This window comes from Barbus barbus (genome assembly GCF_936440315.1).
Source record: "Barbus barbus genome assembly, chromosome: 9".
NCBI lineage: Eukaryota > Metazoa > Chordata > Actinopteri > Cypriniformes > Cyprinidae > Barbus > Barbus barbus.
The window spans coordinates 15275063-15291856 of record NC_136737.1 but is presented as its reverse complement, the minus strand read 5'-3'; the positions used below and the strand labels follow the sequence as shown (position 1 = coordinate 15291856).

Here is a 16794-nt window from a genome sequence, read left to right as displayed (position 1 = left end):
TTTTTCTGTTGTAAATGTTCGTTGCACATTTTGATGCCTGATGACAGGGGTAGAGGACTCCCACATAAAGCACTGTCATGACAGATAATAGTGTTCCATCCAGAGCCAAACTGTTCCTAGTTTTGGTTTTGTTCAAACCCACCATGGAAAGCACACTGCATCTGAATTTGAGTGGGGAAGCCGCGTTGCTTTATATAGGAGCCCCCTTCCACTGTCATCAAGGCATCAAAATGTGCAACAAACACAACAGAAACAAAAAAAACATAAGATGAAATGTGTACTCTCTCTCTCTCTCTCTCTCTCTCTCTCTCTCTCTCTCACACACACACACACACACGTTTACTTAGCTATCTAAATGGGGACATTCCATAGGCGTAATGGTTTTTATACTGTACAAACTGTGTGTGCTATTGCCCTACACCAACCCTACACCTAAACTTAGCCCTCACAGGAGACTTTCTGCATTCTTAAAATTTCAAAAAACTTTGTTTAGTTTATTTTAAAACCCGTTTTACAAATGAGGACGGCAGAATCGCGTAACTTAAACGGAAACAACAACATCCTAATTTCTGATTGGCTGTATAGGTGGCATTTAACTCCGTATAACTCGAGAGATACTGCCTAAATACTGCCCTCCGTATTCCCTCGTCTATAAATTGTACATATAGCGGGACAAGTTATCCCTTTCTCAGCGTGAGAAATACAAGGTGTGGTGTGTGAACTGGTTGAAATGCGTGAGACTTGAGAGCCCTGTTTAGTCTGCTTTAATGTGCAGAAACCATGGAGGTACACTGTTGTCATGTTCAAAATAGAAAACTAAAAGACTGGAATCAGAGTGTTTATGGACAGCCATAGGCCTACATGGATAAACATTGATGTTTAAGCCACTGGAGGCAGTAAAACAGTTATGTAACACTCTGTTTCTGACTCTCTAGCTTTCTAACAGCATGTACAGAACACAAATCTGACTGTAATGGCTGTGATTTGTGTTGTAGAACAAAATGTAGAGGGCTCTTCAATGTAAATGTTAACTACAGACTTTTTTTATGCAAAAGATAATGAAAACTGCTCATCTAAAAACCATGCTAATGCTAAAATGCTAATTGTCACATAGATGGGTTACATGGGTTTTAGGAGTACAAGTCGGCCTATTGCCATGTTTATATTCCTACTTTTTTAGTGTGGCCACAGACTTTTGAGAGAGAAATGTTATTGTTGAGACTTCTATTTGTTTGTGCAAATCTTTAATAGTTTGCTAATTGATAGAGATGTAAACAAGTAGCTCAAAATCATTAGGCAGCTTGACCCACAAATGACAATTTGCCTCATTATTTTGTAAAGAAATTATCCATTTTTGTTTCTGTTTCAAACTGGGGAAATGCAGTTTGAAGAAGAAAATATGTGACCCTGGACCACAAAACCAGTCAAAGGTCAATCGGACAATATTGGGCCGAGATATAACTATTTGAAAATCTGGAACCTGAGGGTGCAAAAAAAATCTGAATATTGAGAAAATCACCTTTAAAGTTCTTAGCTATGGATATTGCATATCAAAAATGAAGTTTTGATACATTTACAGTAGGAAATTTACAAAATATCTTCATGGAACATGATCGTTACTTAATGTCCTGATGGTTTTTGGCATAAAAGAAAAATCGTTTTTTGGCTATTGCTACAAATATACTCCAGTGACTGGTTTTGTCTTCCAGGGTCACATATAGTCTACATATCTTTGGTAGGCTACTGAAATAGCTGAATCACACTGTAAACCATTTCTTTGACCTTTTTAAAAATAATATAATAAATATATAATTCTAAACAAGATTTATACACTTATTTTGAATAAAGTTATTTTTTTTGAAACAACAAAATTAACTGTTTTTTTTCTATTGTAAATGATTAATAACTGGTAAGATAATTATTTAGTTTAGTTGACTTTGTTCTGGTTTTATACAGCCATCTACAAGTACCCTGCACAATTTTGAGGATCTACAAGATGCTTAACCACATCTTTGCAATTCTGTATTATTACAGAATAAGACAAAGTTGTTTTTCTAATGAGTTCCCACTATAAATATCTCCAGATAGATGGAACATGTATATTTGTCCAAGGAAGGAACATTCCCTATATAATCAATGGAACAAGCAAACAATGAGCCCAGTTTGAATCTCTTTGATGAGGATGGATTCAAACCCAGTGGGGAGAGCATTGTTTGCTGTGGTGGATTTACAAACGTTAGAAACAATAGGCCTTGTCATATGTTAATTATTAAGCAATATTTTAACTAGATATCTCATTCACTCATTTACTTACCCTAATGTCACTGTATAGACCTGTATAACTTTATTTGTCTTTGGAAAACAAAGGGAGAAGTTAAGAAATTAAATAGAATCTAAATTTAGTCCTATTTTAATATAGTTAAAGTAAATGGGGTGGATGCTTTCTGTAAAGCTTCAAAAAGGACATTAAAAAAGTAATCCAGACGTAAACTGGTGTAAACAGGTGTGCTCAAGTGATAGCTGAGGATCAGACTAACACTAAAAGTTGTTATGATAATCTCCTTCTAATACTAATTTTAATTTTTGGAGCGGACGTGATGACGCAGGTCCTCGAGCCTGTATACGTGCGCGTTCTCGTGTGAGCTCGGAACAAGTAAAGGACGACGAGGCTTCACCGAGGGCTTTGTTCCAAACCGTCTTTGCCTCTGGGATCAGGCCTGATATTTACACTGTTACGTATTTAAAAACATTTAACCATGAGAAGGAAGCTGTTTGGCGTAATTCTCGCCGTTTGTATCGGTTGGTTCCAAGCCGAGGCTCTGACAGGTAAGGCGTCTCGTTTCTCTGTTGATCATGTAGCTCACGAGCTCGTTTTTCACAGGCCGTCTGTTGACACAAACACTACCTAGATGCTCGACTGTATTTACCGTACAATAAAGTAAAATACAACGAATATGAACGTTTTTAATGGCTTGAAATGTTTAAAGGCCGTTTAAATCGTCGGCAAACTATCGCGCACGAGCCCACGGGGAAACAACTCACGCGCACGGGAGCTATAGCAACAGCTGAATAGTTTTTACTCATTAAACCTCTTCAAGTCTTCTTAAATCCCAACACATAGGAAATATGTATCCAAAAATAAAAGTTTATATAGTATTAATCTAAAAAAAAAAAAAAGTTAACGATGTAAATGATTATCATGGTGTTAAAAGGCAAAATACAAACCGCACAAAACCCACCATTGCTCTTTTTTCTTCTGGTACAAGAACCTTTAATCCCAACGCAGTGTTGTAACTCTAGTTACACATTTCCAAAATTGGAGATCTTCTCTCAGAGGATCATGCTTCTTCGTTGACCTTTAATTATTACAGGAAGGATTCATCCTAACTTTGCTAGTTAAAATATTAATGCTTGTCCTCTTCCCTGGCAGGTCAGTTACTCCAGTGAATGATGTCTTGGTAAGCAGCAGGCAGCCATGACAACCAGTGCAGACTAGTTTTCTAGAGGCTTGCTGTCAAGTCTAGTACAACATCAGTTGAGAGTAGCCTGTAATCATAAAATGGAAACTGAGGGAGACAAAACATATTTGTCCAATCATGAAGGAGGAGGCAGTAGGGCAGCAATTTTCATCTTTTAGTCTATCCCTGTTCAGTAAAAGGCTTAGCTTAAGCTCATTATAATTTTCCATCACTGGGAATGGTACAGGAATCCACACAAACCAAATGAACTCATTGGTGATCTGCTGTTGCTTGCTTACAGTAATGAAAGTTAGCAGTTTAGTTGTAAATGTCAGTCACGTAAATATCATTAAAATATCAAATATCATTCCCACCCTTTTAGATAAATCAGTTGGTTTGCATGATGAATGAAAATGGCAGAGTTATGGTCTGGCACCATCATAATTTGTTTAGTCCCCCAACAGCTGATGAATAGCAGGGTCGGTAAATCCAAACCTAATCAGCTTCATGCTCTCAGTTAGAAATAGAGCGCTAAACACCCTATGAAGTGCTTTTCTGCACGTAAGCATTGATACTTCCTCAAAACGTTACAATCTGTGCAACAAGTTTACTCGTGCTGTTCATGAGTTGCCACAAAGTACATAATGCTGCGGTTGAACATCAGGACGTGTAACTGGATGGTGGAAATTGTAGCATTTCCAGAATTAAAATTAGATTTCCCCTGAGTACTCAATCTTCAGTTCAGCTCAGTTGTGCTTTGCTCAATAAATTGGGTTAGAGCAAATGGGCAGGTATTTATCGTTTGCAGGTGAATAGGCGTGAGAAGATTTTTTTTTGTGATTATATCTTTTTTGCTTTGTGTGCTTCTGGCAGCCATTTTGTACTTAAAAAGGGTAAGCATGCACCCGGCTTGGTTGGTGAGGATAGTCCTGTCCTTCAACTTTTTAATTGTTCTCACTAAGGTTGTAAGGATATGCAAAACTATATTTCAAAACTTGTCACTGGGTTTCCTGAACCACTAGCTCACTAGTCTATAAATCGGTCTAAAATAATAAAGAAAAAAGTTTAAAAATGTTATTGTGACTCATTGACGTATATGATATTTTTTTGACCTCATAAAGTTAAATCTAAATGTCTTAACTTCCAGTGGAAAAAAAAAAAAAAAACCAGATTCCCTGTGACACGTCGGACATCGTGAATCATTTAGTCTCTTTAAATCCCATCTGTTCACAACAGACTACAAGCTTGCATTGATTTTTTTTTTTTTTTTTTTTTTGTGCAACAACCATACTTCAAAATCCAATCAACAGCCGAATATAACTAAAACTCCATCTTAAGTTTTTATAAACTGTTACGTTTGCATATACATAAAACGTCAGAAAATGTCGCTACTTTGATGTAAAAAAAAAAGACAAACCAAACTAAGACACAATTTGATATTTTGAAATTTGTCCCTTTTTTTTGTCTATATTTTGATGAGGGATTGAGTGGAATCTGGGCACATGGTGCCTAAATTGAAACTTATTTTTATGTAGTGTTTTAGCAAGCTGAATGTCCAGTGTACATTTACGGTAACGATCATAAAAGCCTTGTGCTTAAACAGTTATGACTTGCAATGTAGATTAATGCCTTTTATAGAGAACGTTTTATCGCCATTCAATCATGAGATTGAGGCAAGAAAATGTAATATTGAAACAGTCGACCTTAGGTCAGTATTTCTTCTGCCAATTAATCCACATGTCAGCATGTGAGAAGGTGAACTTATTGACTTGTTTACTAGAACAGGTCAAGTCGAGTCTAGAAGTGGCAGACTTTGTACCGAGTGATTTACTGTTCTCTGTGTTTGGAGTTATTTATAATTTAGGCTTGAAATATTGGGTTAGTACATTTGCCTTATAGTAACATTAAATCTAAACACTTATATATACAAATAAATGCTTAAAATCCTTCTAGAGCTTGTTTACATGTGTAGTTTTTAATTTGTGGTCCACTTAGTGAACGTTGGAGGTGACCTTTCTTGATGGTCAAATGAATGAAGCCTGTTCTGCTTTCAAAGGGCACATGTTATTTCAGGCCTAAGGCATGTGTGGAGTTTCATTGCTCTGACTGTAATGTTGATTGTGGACATCTACCATTTTTACCCCTCCCTTGCTAACACACTAAAACATTCCTCCCAGCAGTGGACAAAAAGGGAGCAGTACTTTACTCTTGTTTCAAAACCAAATACACTGAAAACATGTGCTACACCGCAGGAAGTATCCACGGGTCTGGGGCTGATCTCAAGGTGTTCTTGTCATTGATGTGAAGGGTTGTTGTTCAAGCCGCTATGCACGTACTTCCATGTCGTTCAGGGTGGTGTCTATTGTTCTAAGGTGATCAGAAGAATTTTGCTGAAATTCTCCATGGGGGATTAGCACGGTACATCCTTGTTTTTCTCTGGAGAACATGCTCCAAGTCTACACGAATGGCTTCAGAAATGGTTGTCTTTAGGTTCATTTACTCTGTTCATGTTACTTGTTTATTCATAATCTTATGACAAGTTTTAAAGGGATAGTTTACTCAAAAATGAAAGTCTCCATCATGTGGTTCCAAACCTGTGTGACTTTCTTCTGGTGGAAATCAAAATATATATTCTGAAAAAGAGTTTTTGAATCCGTTGAAATTGGTCTAACTTTTTTTTTTTTTTTTTCTTACACAGTCAGAAAAAAAAAAAACAATTCATACAGGTTTGGTAAATGATGACAGAATTTCTTCATCAGTCATCACCATTGCAGTCATCCCTTTATTTCATGTGAATGTTCGATTTCATTTTTCATTGCATTTCTTGAAATGCTAACCTTTTGGATTTAATGCATGCTTCAACTCATTATCTTTTTAAAATGCTTGCTTCTAATGTTCTTCAGTTGGGTTTTGATTATCATGAAGCGTTGAAGTCTTGCATCATGATGCTCAAAATTAGTGGTCGACCGATATTGTTTTTTTGACAGCCGTGGTCGATATAATTTAATGTTAATTAATACTTAAGAAATTTGAAATTATTTGAAAGTGGATTAAAAAAATAAATGTGTAAAATAAACGTACTTTAGATGACAACGTATTTTTCACAAATAAATATTTAATAAACAGTAAACATTGTTACCGAGAGGGCACTCAGTAATCTTGCGAAGTTTGTGTGCATTGGGAATCATATTTTTTTCAAATAAAGCCAAGGTAACAGTCATTTTACATTTCAGCACACAGTAAAAATGACATGAATATGACAGTGGGCAAATGCATGAAGCACCGCATAGTTTGAAATCACGAGTTTAAAGTTTGTTGATCGTGCGTCTCAAGTGAAGATGAACTCTCTTCCTGTCCGCATTCAATTCACACTAACCGACCGTCACGCAGATAACATGCGATCATGCAGGATACAAATGCACACTTCACAAGATCTCAACTAGATTCGACTGAGTTTGTGAAATTAAATGTTCATTAGACATTCAAAGATTTGTTTAAATGATATAAGGGCGTATTTGCTGACGACAAACAAGAGAGTATTATGTTTGCTTTTCTATTACTAATAATATAAAAGCAATCCTTATTATTTTTTGTATACGTTTTAGTTTAGACGGACTTCTATCCGTATTAGACAGAACTGAATGCGACAGCGAAGAAGAGGGAGAATGTGAGCGGTATGTGCTCAGGCGCTGCCGTTCTCAGCGCAGTCAAAATGAAAGTCCTGCCTCGAATGCATCGGCCAAAGAGGAAAAACCTATTGGCCGATGCCAATATTTGAAAAATGCCAAATATTGGCCGATATATCGTTCGACCACTACTCAAAATCCAGTTTGTTTCTTGTGTATGCCTTTTGTTTTCCATTCTAACGTTTCTCTCTTTCTTTTCTCCTCTGCCGTTTCTTTTCTTCTTTGCCTGCCTGTCTGCTAATCATTATTCATCTCAATGAACTGTCCATCCTAAATCCAAATCACTCATCAAATCACTGTCCAGCGGGCTTCATAAAATCGCCCTTGTCTCAGATGAAACTCCTTGAAGACAGTGCCGAGCTGGATTGCGAGGTCATAGGGAACCCCATCCCCGAAGTTCAGTGGTGGTTCATTGAGGGTGACGAGCCGATTGAAACAGTTACTCAGCTGTTTGACGGCGCGAGAGAGGATCGCGTACGCATCAATGCCACCTATATCAACCACGCCACCAGCACGCTCATCCTCACCAAGCTAACACTCAACGACACAGGTGTTTACGAGTGCCGTGCGTCAAACGACCCCGACCGCAATGACCTCAGGACCCCACCCAAAGTCAAGTGGATTCGCTCGCAAGCGAACGTTATAGTGTTTGAACGTGAGTTACGTTGTGGTATCGCAACGTCTCCACTAGCGTAGAGGAGGAAGTCCCGTAGATTCAGACTCTCCCTTGCCTTGCCCTCCGCCTTCCTTTTTATTTTTTTTTCCTTCAACCAGAGACCAGGTCACATGACTACTTTAGCACCATCTGTTCTTTCATAGTAATCTGATGCCTTCTGAGCATGTCACTGTCTAGAGCTTGAGATAAAGTTGAACCTTTTAAAGAAATGGCATTGATTGGTTAACGTTACTGCCGGTCAGAAGGTGTTAAACTCACTAATTGGCGTTCATTTCTGAAAAAGGGCTCTGATTAGGTCTCCTTAACGTGGCTTGCTTTCAGTAAACATCTAAAAAGCTCTTTAGATGTAACTTAACCCTTCTGGTGGTCTTAGAGAATAACTAGTTCTTTTCCACAATATAGGTTTTCATAAGCTCATGGTCTCCAAACCAGTTGCTGGTTGGTTGAATTTCGTTCCCTCTTCCCATTGTTTTTCATTACAGACTGCTCACTCAATGTTTCCCAGTAGCCCAAATGTACCTTCACTTCTCCTTTGATAGAGCACAATGTGCCTTACAGCACACATTGTGGTGAACATCTGGACAGCAATGTTCCGATCCATTCCATCATGTGTCCAAAAATGTCACTCTTTTTTACAGTGTCACATCAAACCCAGAGGTTGGTAGAGTAATTTTCAGCAGTGAGCACTTGTTTTGGGTTTTTTTTTTTTTTTTTTTTTTTTTCTCTCTCTCTCTGTTTAAGAGTCATAATGTTTTGAAAGTTGATACTTGTGTAACTTTTGCTACTTTTATGCCTTGGCAGATGCAGCCATCATGACCAAACCAGAGGTGGTGAACGACCAGAACCAGACCTCTGCAACACTCAGCTGCAACCTTACCAACCCTTCTTATTCCATCAAAGGCTACTATTGGACCCATAATGGCAAGACCATTGACAAATCAGAGTCAACCACTGGAGAACCTGTCATTCAACACGAGTATGTTCCTCAACCTTATGTAATTGATTGTATCACTAAAGAAGAGTGAAATATAGCACTCTAATATCAGTATACGTTTCTCAGATTTAGTGTTTACAGGTCCATTAAGTGTAATGCAGCTTCTCAGTTTGTGCGATGGGATTGTTACTAGCAGTAGCGCGATTAAGAGCCTCCGGCACTCCACGTTCACTGACCCTAATTCCCATTAGAACTGCTGGGTCAGAAAAATATCCATGGGGATGTCTCAGCGCCATACTGGAAAAGCTGTTTACTTTTTATATTTGATATTTCCTTTTCTTGTATTGTCCTCCCTCCAACTTTATTGCTACGGCGCTGTTGTTATATTGAGGTGTCTCAGTTGGCATATAAAACTGTAAAATGTGAAATACGTTTTATTTATTTATTCGTGGGTCTCATTGCTTGTTTTTCTTTCTGTGGCAGAATTAAAAAGATTGATTACCACTCTGCTGGACTATATACATGCGTCTTCAAAACAGAACCTGAGGTTAATGCGACCATTGAAGTTAAAGGTAAGGAAGTTTGACTGACTAGATTATTGCATCTGTTATCTATCATGCATTACGTGCGTTTTTTGAGGTATATTGTGCTCATCTCCCATAATTATACTCTTCCTGTTAGTTCTCCCACATGTAGTGGCCTACAAACACTCTGAAAATGCTAATGAGAAGGACAAGGCTGTCCTAATATGTTTGAGCCATGGATACCCCCTGCCTACTGACTGGAGTTGGTATATGCTCGGTGAAGATGAAAGTAAAAAGGTAATTAAAGCTTGTAAAAAGATGAGATTGGTACCTGGCCATGCGATTTGAAGGTTGAATACGGGTGTGTTAGATGAAATGGCATTATGAACATTTATTAACTTCGCTGTAGCGTCTATCCGTTTATTGCGTGACAAGATCTTTGTAGTTCAAAAACTCAAAACTAAAACATCAACTTGAAGCTTTCAAGCCTTTCCACTGATGCAGTGGAGACATTGACATTTACAATTATGGTTGTGTAATAGTACAATACTTAAAGTTATTAATAATGGAATTCCGAGTATGGGTTACCATACTTGGCCACATATCACTTTCTCTTCACTTCAATAATAATGACACGTGCTAGTAGTTATGTTAATAGAATTATTAGTTGTATTAATAGAATTGTTATAATATATTCAACTTGTTTACTACTACTAAAGTAATTGTTAATATAACTGTTAGTGGTAGTAATTACGTTAATATAACTACTGTTATTCAGCCTATTGCGATGAGCGATGGACTCGCTCAGACGTGAGGGACACCAGCAGAAGAAAACTGGTGTCATAATTTAGGTACACCTGTAAGTGTAAAGGTGTACGAGTGCACATCTATAGATTGAGAGATGTGCACAGTCCGGGAGGGACCAAATGCATTCTCTAAGGCACTAAGAGCCCTAGAGGCCATTGGTGCATTTTGAAGGTATAAATACCGAGAGAATGTGAGATGCTAGAAGGGAGGTTCTAGTCGTGAATCGCTCTACCAACTTTAAATTCCTAACATTACAGACCGGGGCATGAGTTTTAGTGAACCCGAGTTTTAGCGAATAGGTTAGATATAATGGTCAAAGTAAGTAGGGGTGAAGTAGTGGAATATATTATATTGGAATATAGTGGAATATTATATATTTTATATTCTAATAATTTATAATTATAGTACTAATAGTTGTATTAATAGAATTGCTCAAATTTATTCAACTTGTTTACTACTACTACTTATAAAATAATTAGTTATTAATTTGTTACAGTGGTAGTAAGTACATTTAATATAATTATTATTCAACCTATTGAGTACTAGATTACATAAAATATCCTATATTATATTATTATAATGTATTATGTATACCGTATTTATTTAATTTCTTATTTCATTGTTTTGATTAACTATTGTGCACTAGTAGTTATTAGAATTATTGTATCTATATTCTATATATTGTTTATTTTTAATCTATTAAATTATCTAATAATTATTGCAATTTTTGTACAACTAGTACAACACAGTCAACCTATTATTATTATTATTATTATTATTATTATAGCACTTCTATTAATAGAATTGTAACAATGTAACTAGTATTATCTGGTTGCTGTTATAGTAGTATAGTATATTGTTAATCGAATATTAGTGTTATGTTGTTGCACTTCAAATCACCATATTCATCAAGATGATCACAATGTGATTTTATTTATTTTTAAACCAAATCCTGCAGCCTCAGGCTGATGATACACGGGGCAACTTTTTGAGCAATTTTGCTTGAGCACTTTCCCATTGAGAATGGGCAACACATTTCTATCTGGATATTTTAGATTGTTCATGGGCCCTGTCTCTCACCTGGTTGCTCATTGCCCGGCAATATTGCTCAAAAAGTTGCCTTGTGTATCATCAGCCTTAATAACTTACTAACAATTTTGCATCGTCAACACACAGGAGACCATTTTCAATGGCACTGACAAATATGAGATCAAGAACACCCCCAACAAGACCACGCTGTACGTGAAAGATCTGGACATCAACAAGGACATGGGCATGTACCAGTGCCAGGGCACCAATGAAATAGGATCAGCTAGTGATCAGATTCAGCTGCGCGTGCGTAGCCAACTGGCCGCCCTTTGGCCATTCCTCGGCATTGTCGCTGAGGTCATTATTCTCATCACCATCATCTTCATCTATGAGAAGAGGAGAAAGCCAGACGAGATCAGTGACGGTATGTGATGCTAGTTGTTTTCGTTGTAATGATGTTTCCATTTTCGTTAATGTACAAATGAATAATCAGTGGATGTAATTTTATATTTTTTGTTTATGAATTCATAATGGTGCAAGATCCTATTTCAGTTTGATTTTGTATGTTTATTTTATTTGGCTGAAGTGTGTGGCTGTTCCTTAGCCGAGTCTATTTTTATTATTTACGTTGTTTATTTCTCTGTTCGCTGCTGCTTTTACGTTGTGGTAAGTGCTCAAAACTGCATGCCAGACTGAAGTGGATTTGCTTAAACGGGTGATTTTGGGAGTATGAATGCTCTCCCTGTTGGGCTGAGATGTACAACTCTTTCACTGGGGGTTTGTCTTAAGAAAGAAGATAAAACAAACCAGATTTGTCAGACTTAGGTTCAAGAAAAGCAACTCTTTTGGTTTTCCCATAGCCAGTGAAAGCGTTTAGCTGAGTCTGACATATTGCAGTTCAGAATGGTTTTTAAATGGCAAGGTATTATGCATAACTAAGATGGCATTTCAGGCGGATCATGTTATACTGCCTTGCATGCTCTCTGCATCATCTTCTCATTGCATGATGTTCTTCAGCCCTAGATTATTGCAGTGGCTTCCTCTGTCTCTGAGAGGCGGCACCCTTATGGCACAAAGGGTGGCAAAATATATAATCCCAACTTTATTACTTGGACAGTTTTCGTCTTTCTGAGTGTGTTTGGACATGCTCTCTGCATGAAAACTTCAGCAAAAGTCTCTTTCAAACTCTTGATTCAGCTTTTTTTTTTTTTTTTTTAAGTATATGTTTGTTGGGTGTCAACTCACATCTTGTTTACATCTTCTCTTACTTTCTGATTGTGTCTGTCTGAAGGACAATCTTGCCAGTAACTGGACTACTTCATTTAAAATGCATATTTTTTTTAAATAGTATATATAAATATTAATATATAAATGATACTTGTGACATCAACCCCCCTCAAAAAAGAATGCTTGAAACAATTATATATTTTCTTATTATAAATCTAGTATCTTTGTTTAATGATTTTCACCACAAAAATGCATATTATAAAATGCTTTATTAACAAATTAATAAACTATTTACTTTAGTATTTTATTGTTTTAAACGGAATATAGTGACTTCAAACCCCCTCCAAAATGCATTTTTATTTTACATATTATAAATGTATAATTATATGCTATTTACTTTATTTTTCTAAAATATTTATAGTGATTTAATACACGCTATTTATGGGGATTGTAGTGTATATATAACAACAATGAAGAATATCTGTTATTTTATCATTTAATTCTAAATGTTTTGTAAATACATGTAGTTCTGTTGTGGTTTGAATTACAATATTATTATTATTTTTTTACATGTTATAAATCTGTGTATAATAATGGCTTTTAATTTGGTCTTTACACAGACATTTTATAGTGACTTAGGTTCCACAAAATTAGTTGCATAAATATTTCATATAAAACAATAATAATCATTTTAGTATTATTTGATTTGTTAATTTTTCAGTCATTTGTATTTTTTGTTGTGATTAGGTGTTATTGTCATTTCCATACAGCTGTTGTCATATCCATAGACTTCTACATATGAGCCAGAGGCAGGACGTTTTTCAGCGGTCTCTTTTCAGTAGGAAGGTTTCTGGGTGATTTGCTGACTTAAGTCCAGTGCAGGAGTTTACAAATGTGATCTAATGCTGTTTGAGAGCCTTCACCATGATTGATGCAGAAAAGAAAATGTTTTTCTCTCCACTACATTTGTAGGTGAGGTTGTGCTACAAACAAATGATATTTGATTGGAAACGTTTGTTCTTGGGTTGAAAACCACTAAACGTATCCTTTCAATCCAACATCAGACTGCATGGTTAATGTAAAGGCATTATTCTGCATGAATCATTATTAGTAGTGCTGTGAAAACATTGATAGCGGTGTTTAGTTGATGTGTACAGATTTAGCAGTAGAAATAACTGAATTAAGAGTATCAAGGTTTTCCAGTCCCCAAATCGCATTACTCATTAGGTGCTCTGCTTTTAAACTTGCGGTTCTCACTGTCTTGAGGCTGTCACGCTAGATTTTAGACAAGCTACTGTAACAGGTCAAATAGACTGTAGTGTTGTACATTTGTCAAAATGAGTGTTTAACTGTTTTTCTTTTTCTTTTCATGTGTTCCTGCTTTCTGTAGATGATGACTCAGGATCTGCACCACTGTAAGTGTGTTGTATTATTTGTGCTGAGATATTGTTGATGTGCAGAAGTGGTTTGTATTTTTTCCTCAAAGGAACTTCAAGGCCATGTTGAAGTCTAGACCGTAGCCCTAGATGTGCTTCTAACTCAGGAAATTCATATGCACATCAGAGAGATAACTGACGTGCCACTGTGTTTTTCAGGAAGAGCAATGCCGCTACAAACCACAAAGACAAAAATGTCCGGCAAAGGAACTCCAACTGAGAAAGGAGGAAAGGTGAAATATTATTCTTTAAATATTATTTCCAAATTAGATTTTTTATATATATATATATATATATATATATATATATATATATATATATATATATATATATATATATATATATATATATATATATATATATATATATATATATATATATATTTAAAATACGAAACCTGTTATGGAACATTAATGTTCTATATTTTAAAAACTTTATATTATTATTAATTACTATTACAACTGTTTATTTTTAACTTGTATCTTTTATATTGTAGACTTGCATAACAAACTGTAGTAAAAAAAAAAAAATTATGTAATTCTATTAATTATTTTATGCATTTAATATAAACTAATGAAATATTTGATCATTTAAATGTTTTTAAAAATAAATAGAAACAATTAATATTACAGCTTATAATTCTATATAATTATATGTTTTATTGTAGTTTATAACTACTACTACTTTTTAGTTTATTTTTTATAATAGAATATAAAACGTGCATTAAATATAATAAATGAAAAATAGTGTTATTGGATATGAATTACTATTTATTTTTAATGTGTATCTTTTATACTGTGGACTTGTATAATATAAACTAGAAAAAGTTGATTTATGTAATTCTATTAAATCATTTTATGCATTTAATATAAACAGCAATGAAATATTTGATAACTTATTGAAAAAATAAACAAATTACATATAATAATTCTGTACAACTTATAATTTAACTTTTCTATTTTTTTGTAATATAAACTTTTTTTTTTTTTTTCATTCAGGTGTCCTGATGACTACTGTTGAAGATAGATATACGGAGAATCGAGTTGCTGAGTAGCACATTATAGTGCACCCTGCGAGTACATAACCTTCTGCTTGAGTGTTAACGTCTTGAGATGATAATTGGTCTCCTTTTACTTTTATTCCTGTCCATATTGTGCTGTCAGCTGACGTTTTTAAAATGTTTTTTGGGGGGAAACTGCATGATTGTATTCTTGCTGTAGAAGTGTGCGTTTAGTGAATCTCTTAATGTGGGAAGGATTTTTTTTTTTTTTTCCCCCGTCTTGCTAGTTTCTTTCACTGTTCCTCACGAGTGTGCGTACCGCAACTTTCCGAAACATCTGCCAAGTGTAATTGAATCACTGTTCAGCCGCATGAGAATTTAACCATGTTCAGTGTATACAAATAGATCGCTGAATCAAGTTTCTATGACAGCAGTCGTTTTCCTTTCTGTAAGCCTTAATGTTTAGCCACCTTATTGTACATGTTAGTTTTAATTATTGAAATAATTTAAATGAACAACTTTTATGTGCAGTACTCGTGTCGTCGCTGTTGCACTATTCCATGTGGATGGTCAAATGCCACTTTGTCAGGCTAACAATTTTCTGTTTAATAATGTCAAACAAGCTGATTTTAAAATGTAGTTTCTAATGTTGACTTTTAGGATTCCTCCTGCCTAACCCTTAAGGACCAAGTGCTAGTACAGCGTGTCATTTGCTGTTCGCTTAATCGGTTATAATTGTTTCCCAAATTCTGACATGGAGGACAATGATATGGTTATAAATATTTAGGTAAAGTCAGTGAAGGTGGGGTTTTCGTGAAGGTTTTTGCTTAAATGATACTGTCATACTTGCATTGTGAAGTATAGTGTCTGGACGTGTGCCATGTCCAAGTTGAGAAGCGTAAAATTTAAGACCTTTGTTAGAAGTGTATAAATTATTTTGCCTTAGCTTCATATGAAATCTAATACACTGTCAACTGTACTAACTTGCACAATCTAAATAAACATTTGATTTTAACTTTTTGTCCGAGTATTGCTTGGTGTGTTCAACCAAATAAACCATTTGGCGAGATAGCGAAGATGCCTATTTGGCTTGTTCTTTGAGCCACCATAAGGGGGCGACATTTACTCATTTATCAGGTTTAGCTGTAGGGAGCGGCTCTACGTGACAAACATCACCGCGATATTACATTGGAGAGACTCCAGAATATAAAGCATATCATATAAACCTTTATGGGCTTTCAAAATAGTCAACCGTAGTATTATTACTAACATTTTTGTCCGTGTGAATATTTGCTAATTGGATAAATGACTTGAGGCCTATAACATTGGGGGTGATTCCACATAAAGAGCAATGCATTTTGATATCTATAAAGCTACAAGATAAAAATCCTTATAAGATTTGAAGTCACCTTTAGGCTAAGATGAAAGTATTTTCACATTTTGATTTTTTTTTTTGTTGTTGTTGCGTGGCCTAATGTCAGAATAGCTAGGTGATATGCCTACCATAACTATCCAGCTTGCCCATTTAAAATTTAAAAATAAGATGGACAAATGTCTCAAAAGACTGAAATCCTGTATAAATATATATTAGAGTAGTTTCCTTATGTAATTTATGAAAAGATACTTTTTTGGCAAACTTTTTGAAAACTTGGGGGGGAAAAATAAAACATGGTGTGTAACCAATATTTTGTCATTTGACAAAATGATAGCCTAAATTATGACCCTTTTGAATGTGTACGGTCTTAAAGTTACAAAATGAAGTTAAATTTACTTTTAAATGACATTTTAAAAGTAAATTTGTTAAAATCAAATGGAGTAGCATAGGCCTATAGGAACATCTGATATTCATGATTCAAACTGATATTTCACTTTAAAAAGTAGACCATGTTTAGAAATTACGGTCACGAACCTGATATTTTAGGCATGACATATATATATATATTTTTTTTTTTTCCCAAGACGTTTTTAAATTTGCATGAAGCCAACATGTAGGCCTACCTACCCTAAACAAAGACTG

General features: G+C 35.4%; 1 protein-coding gene across 2 annotated transcripts; it reads left to right on the top strand.

Moving 5' to 3' along the window:
• The first annotated feature begins 2585 nt into the window (after positions 1-2585).
• LOC306875228 (basigin-like) lies at positions 2586-15797 on the top strand. Of its 2 annotated transcripts, XM_079425700.1 has the most exons (9): positions 2630-2826; positions 7449-7799; positions 8622-8796; positions 9238-9326; positions 9436-9575; positions 11262-11538; positions 13732-13756; positions 13937-14010; positions 14776-15797. In XM_079425700.1, exons 1-8 carry the CDS (start codon positions 2757-2759, stop codon positions 13995-13997), a joined length of 1188 nt encoding a protein of 395 aa, XP_079281826.1. In that variant the 5' UTR covers positions 2630-2756; the 3' UTR covers positions 13998-14010; positions 14776-15797. The 2 variants fall into 2 exon arrangements, with proteins under 2 accessions (XP_079281825.1, XP_079281826.1); XM_079425699.1 differs by lacking the exon at positions 7449-7799 and having other exon boundaries at positions 2586-2826.
• The last annotated feature ends 997 nt before the right edge of the window (positions 15798-16794 follow it).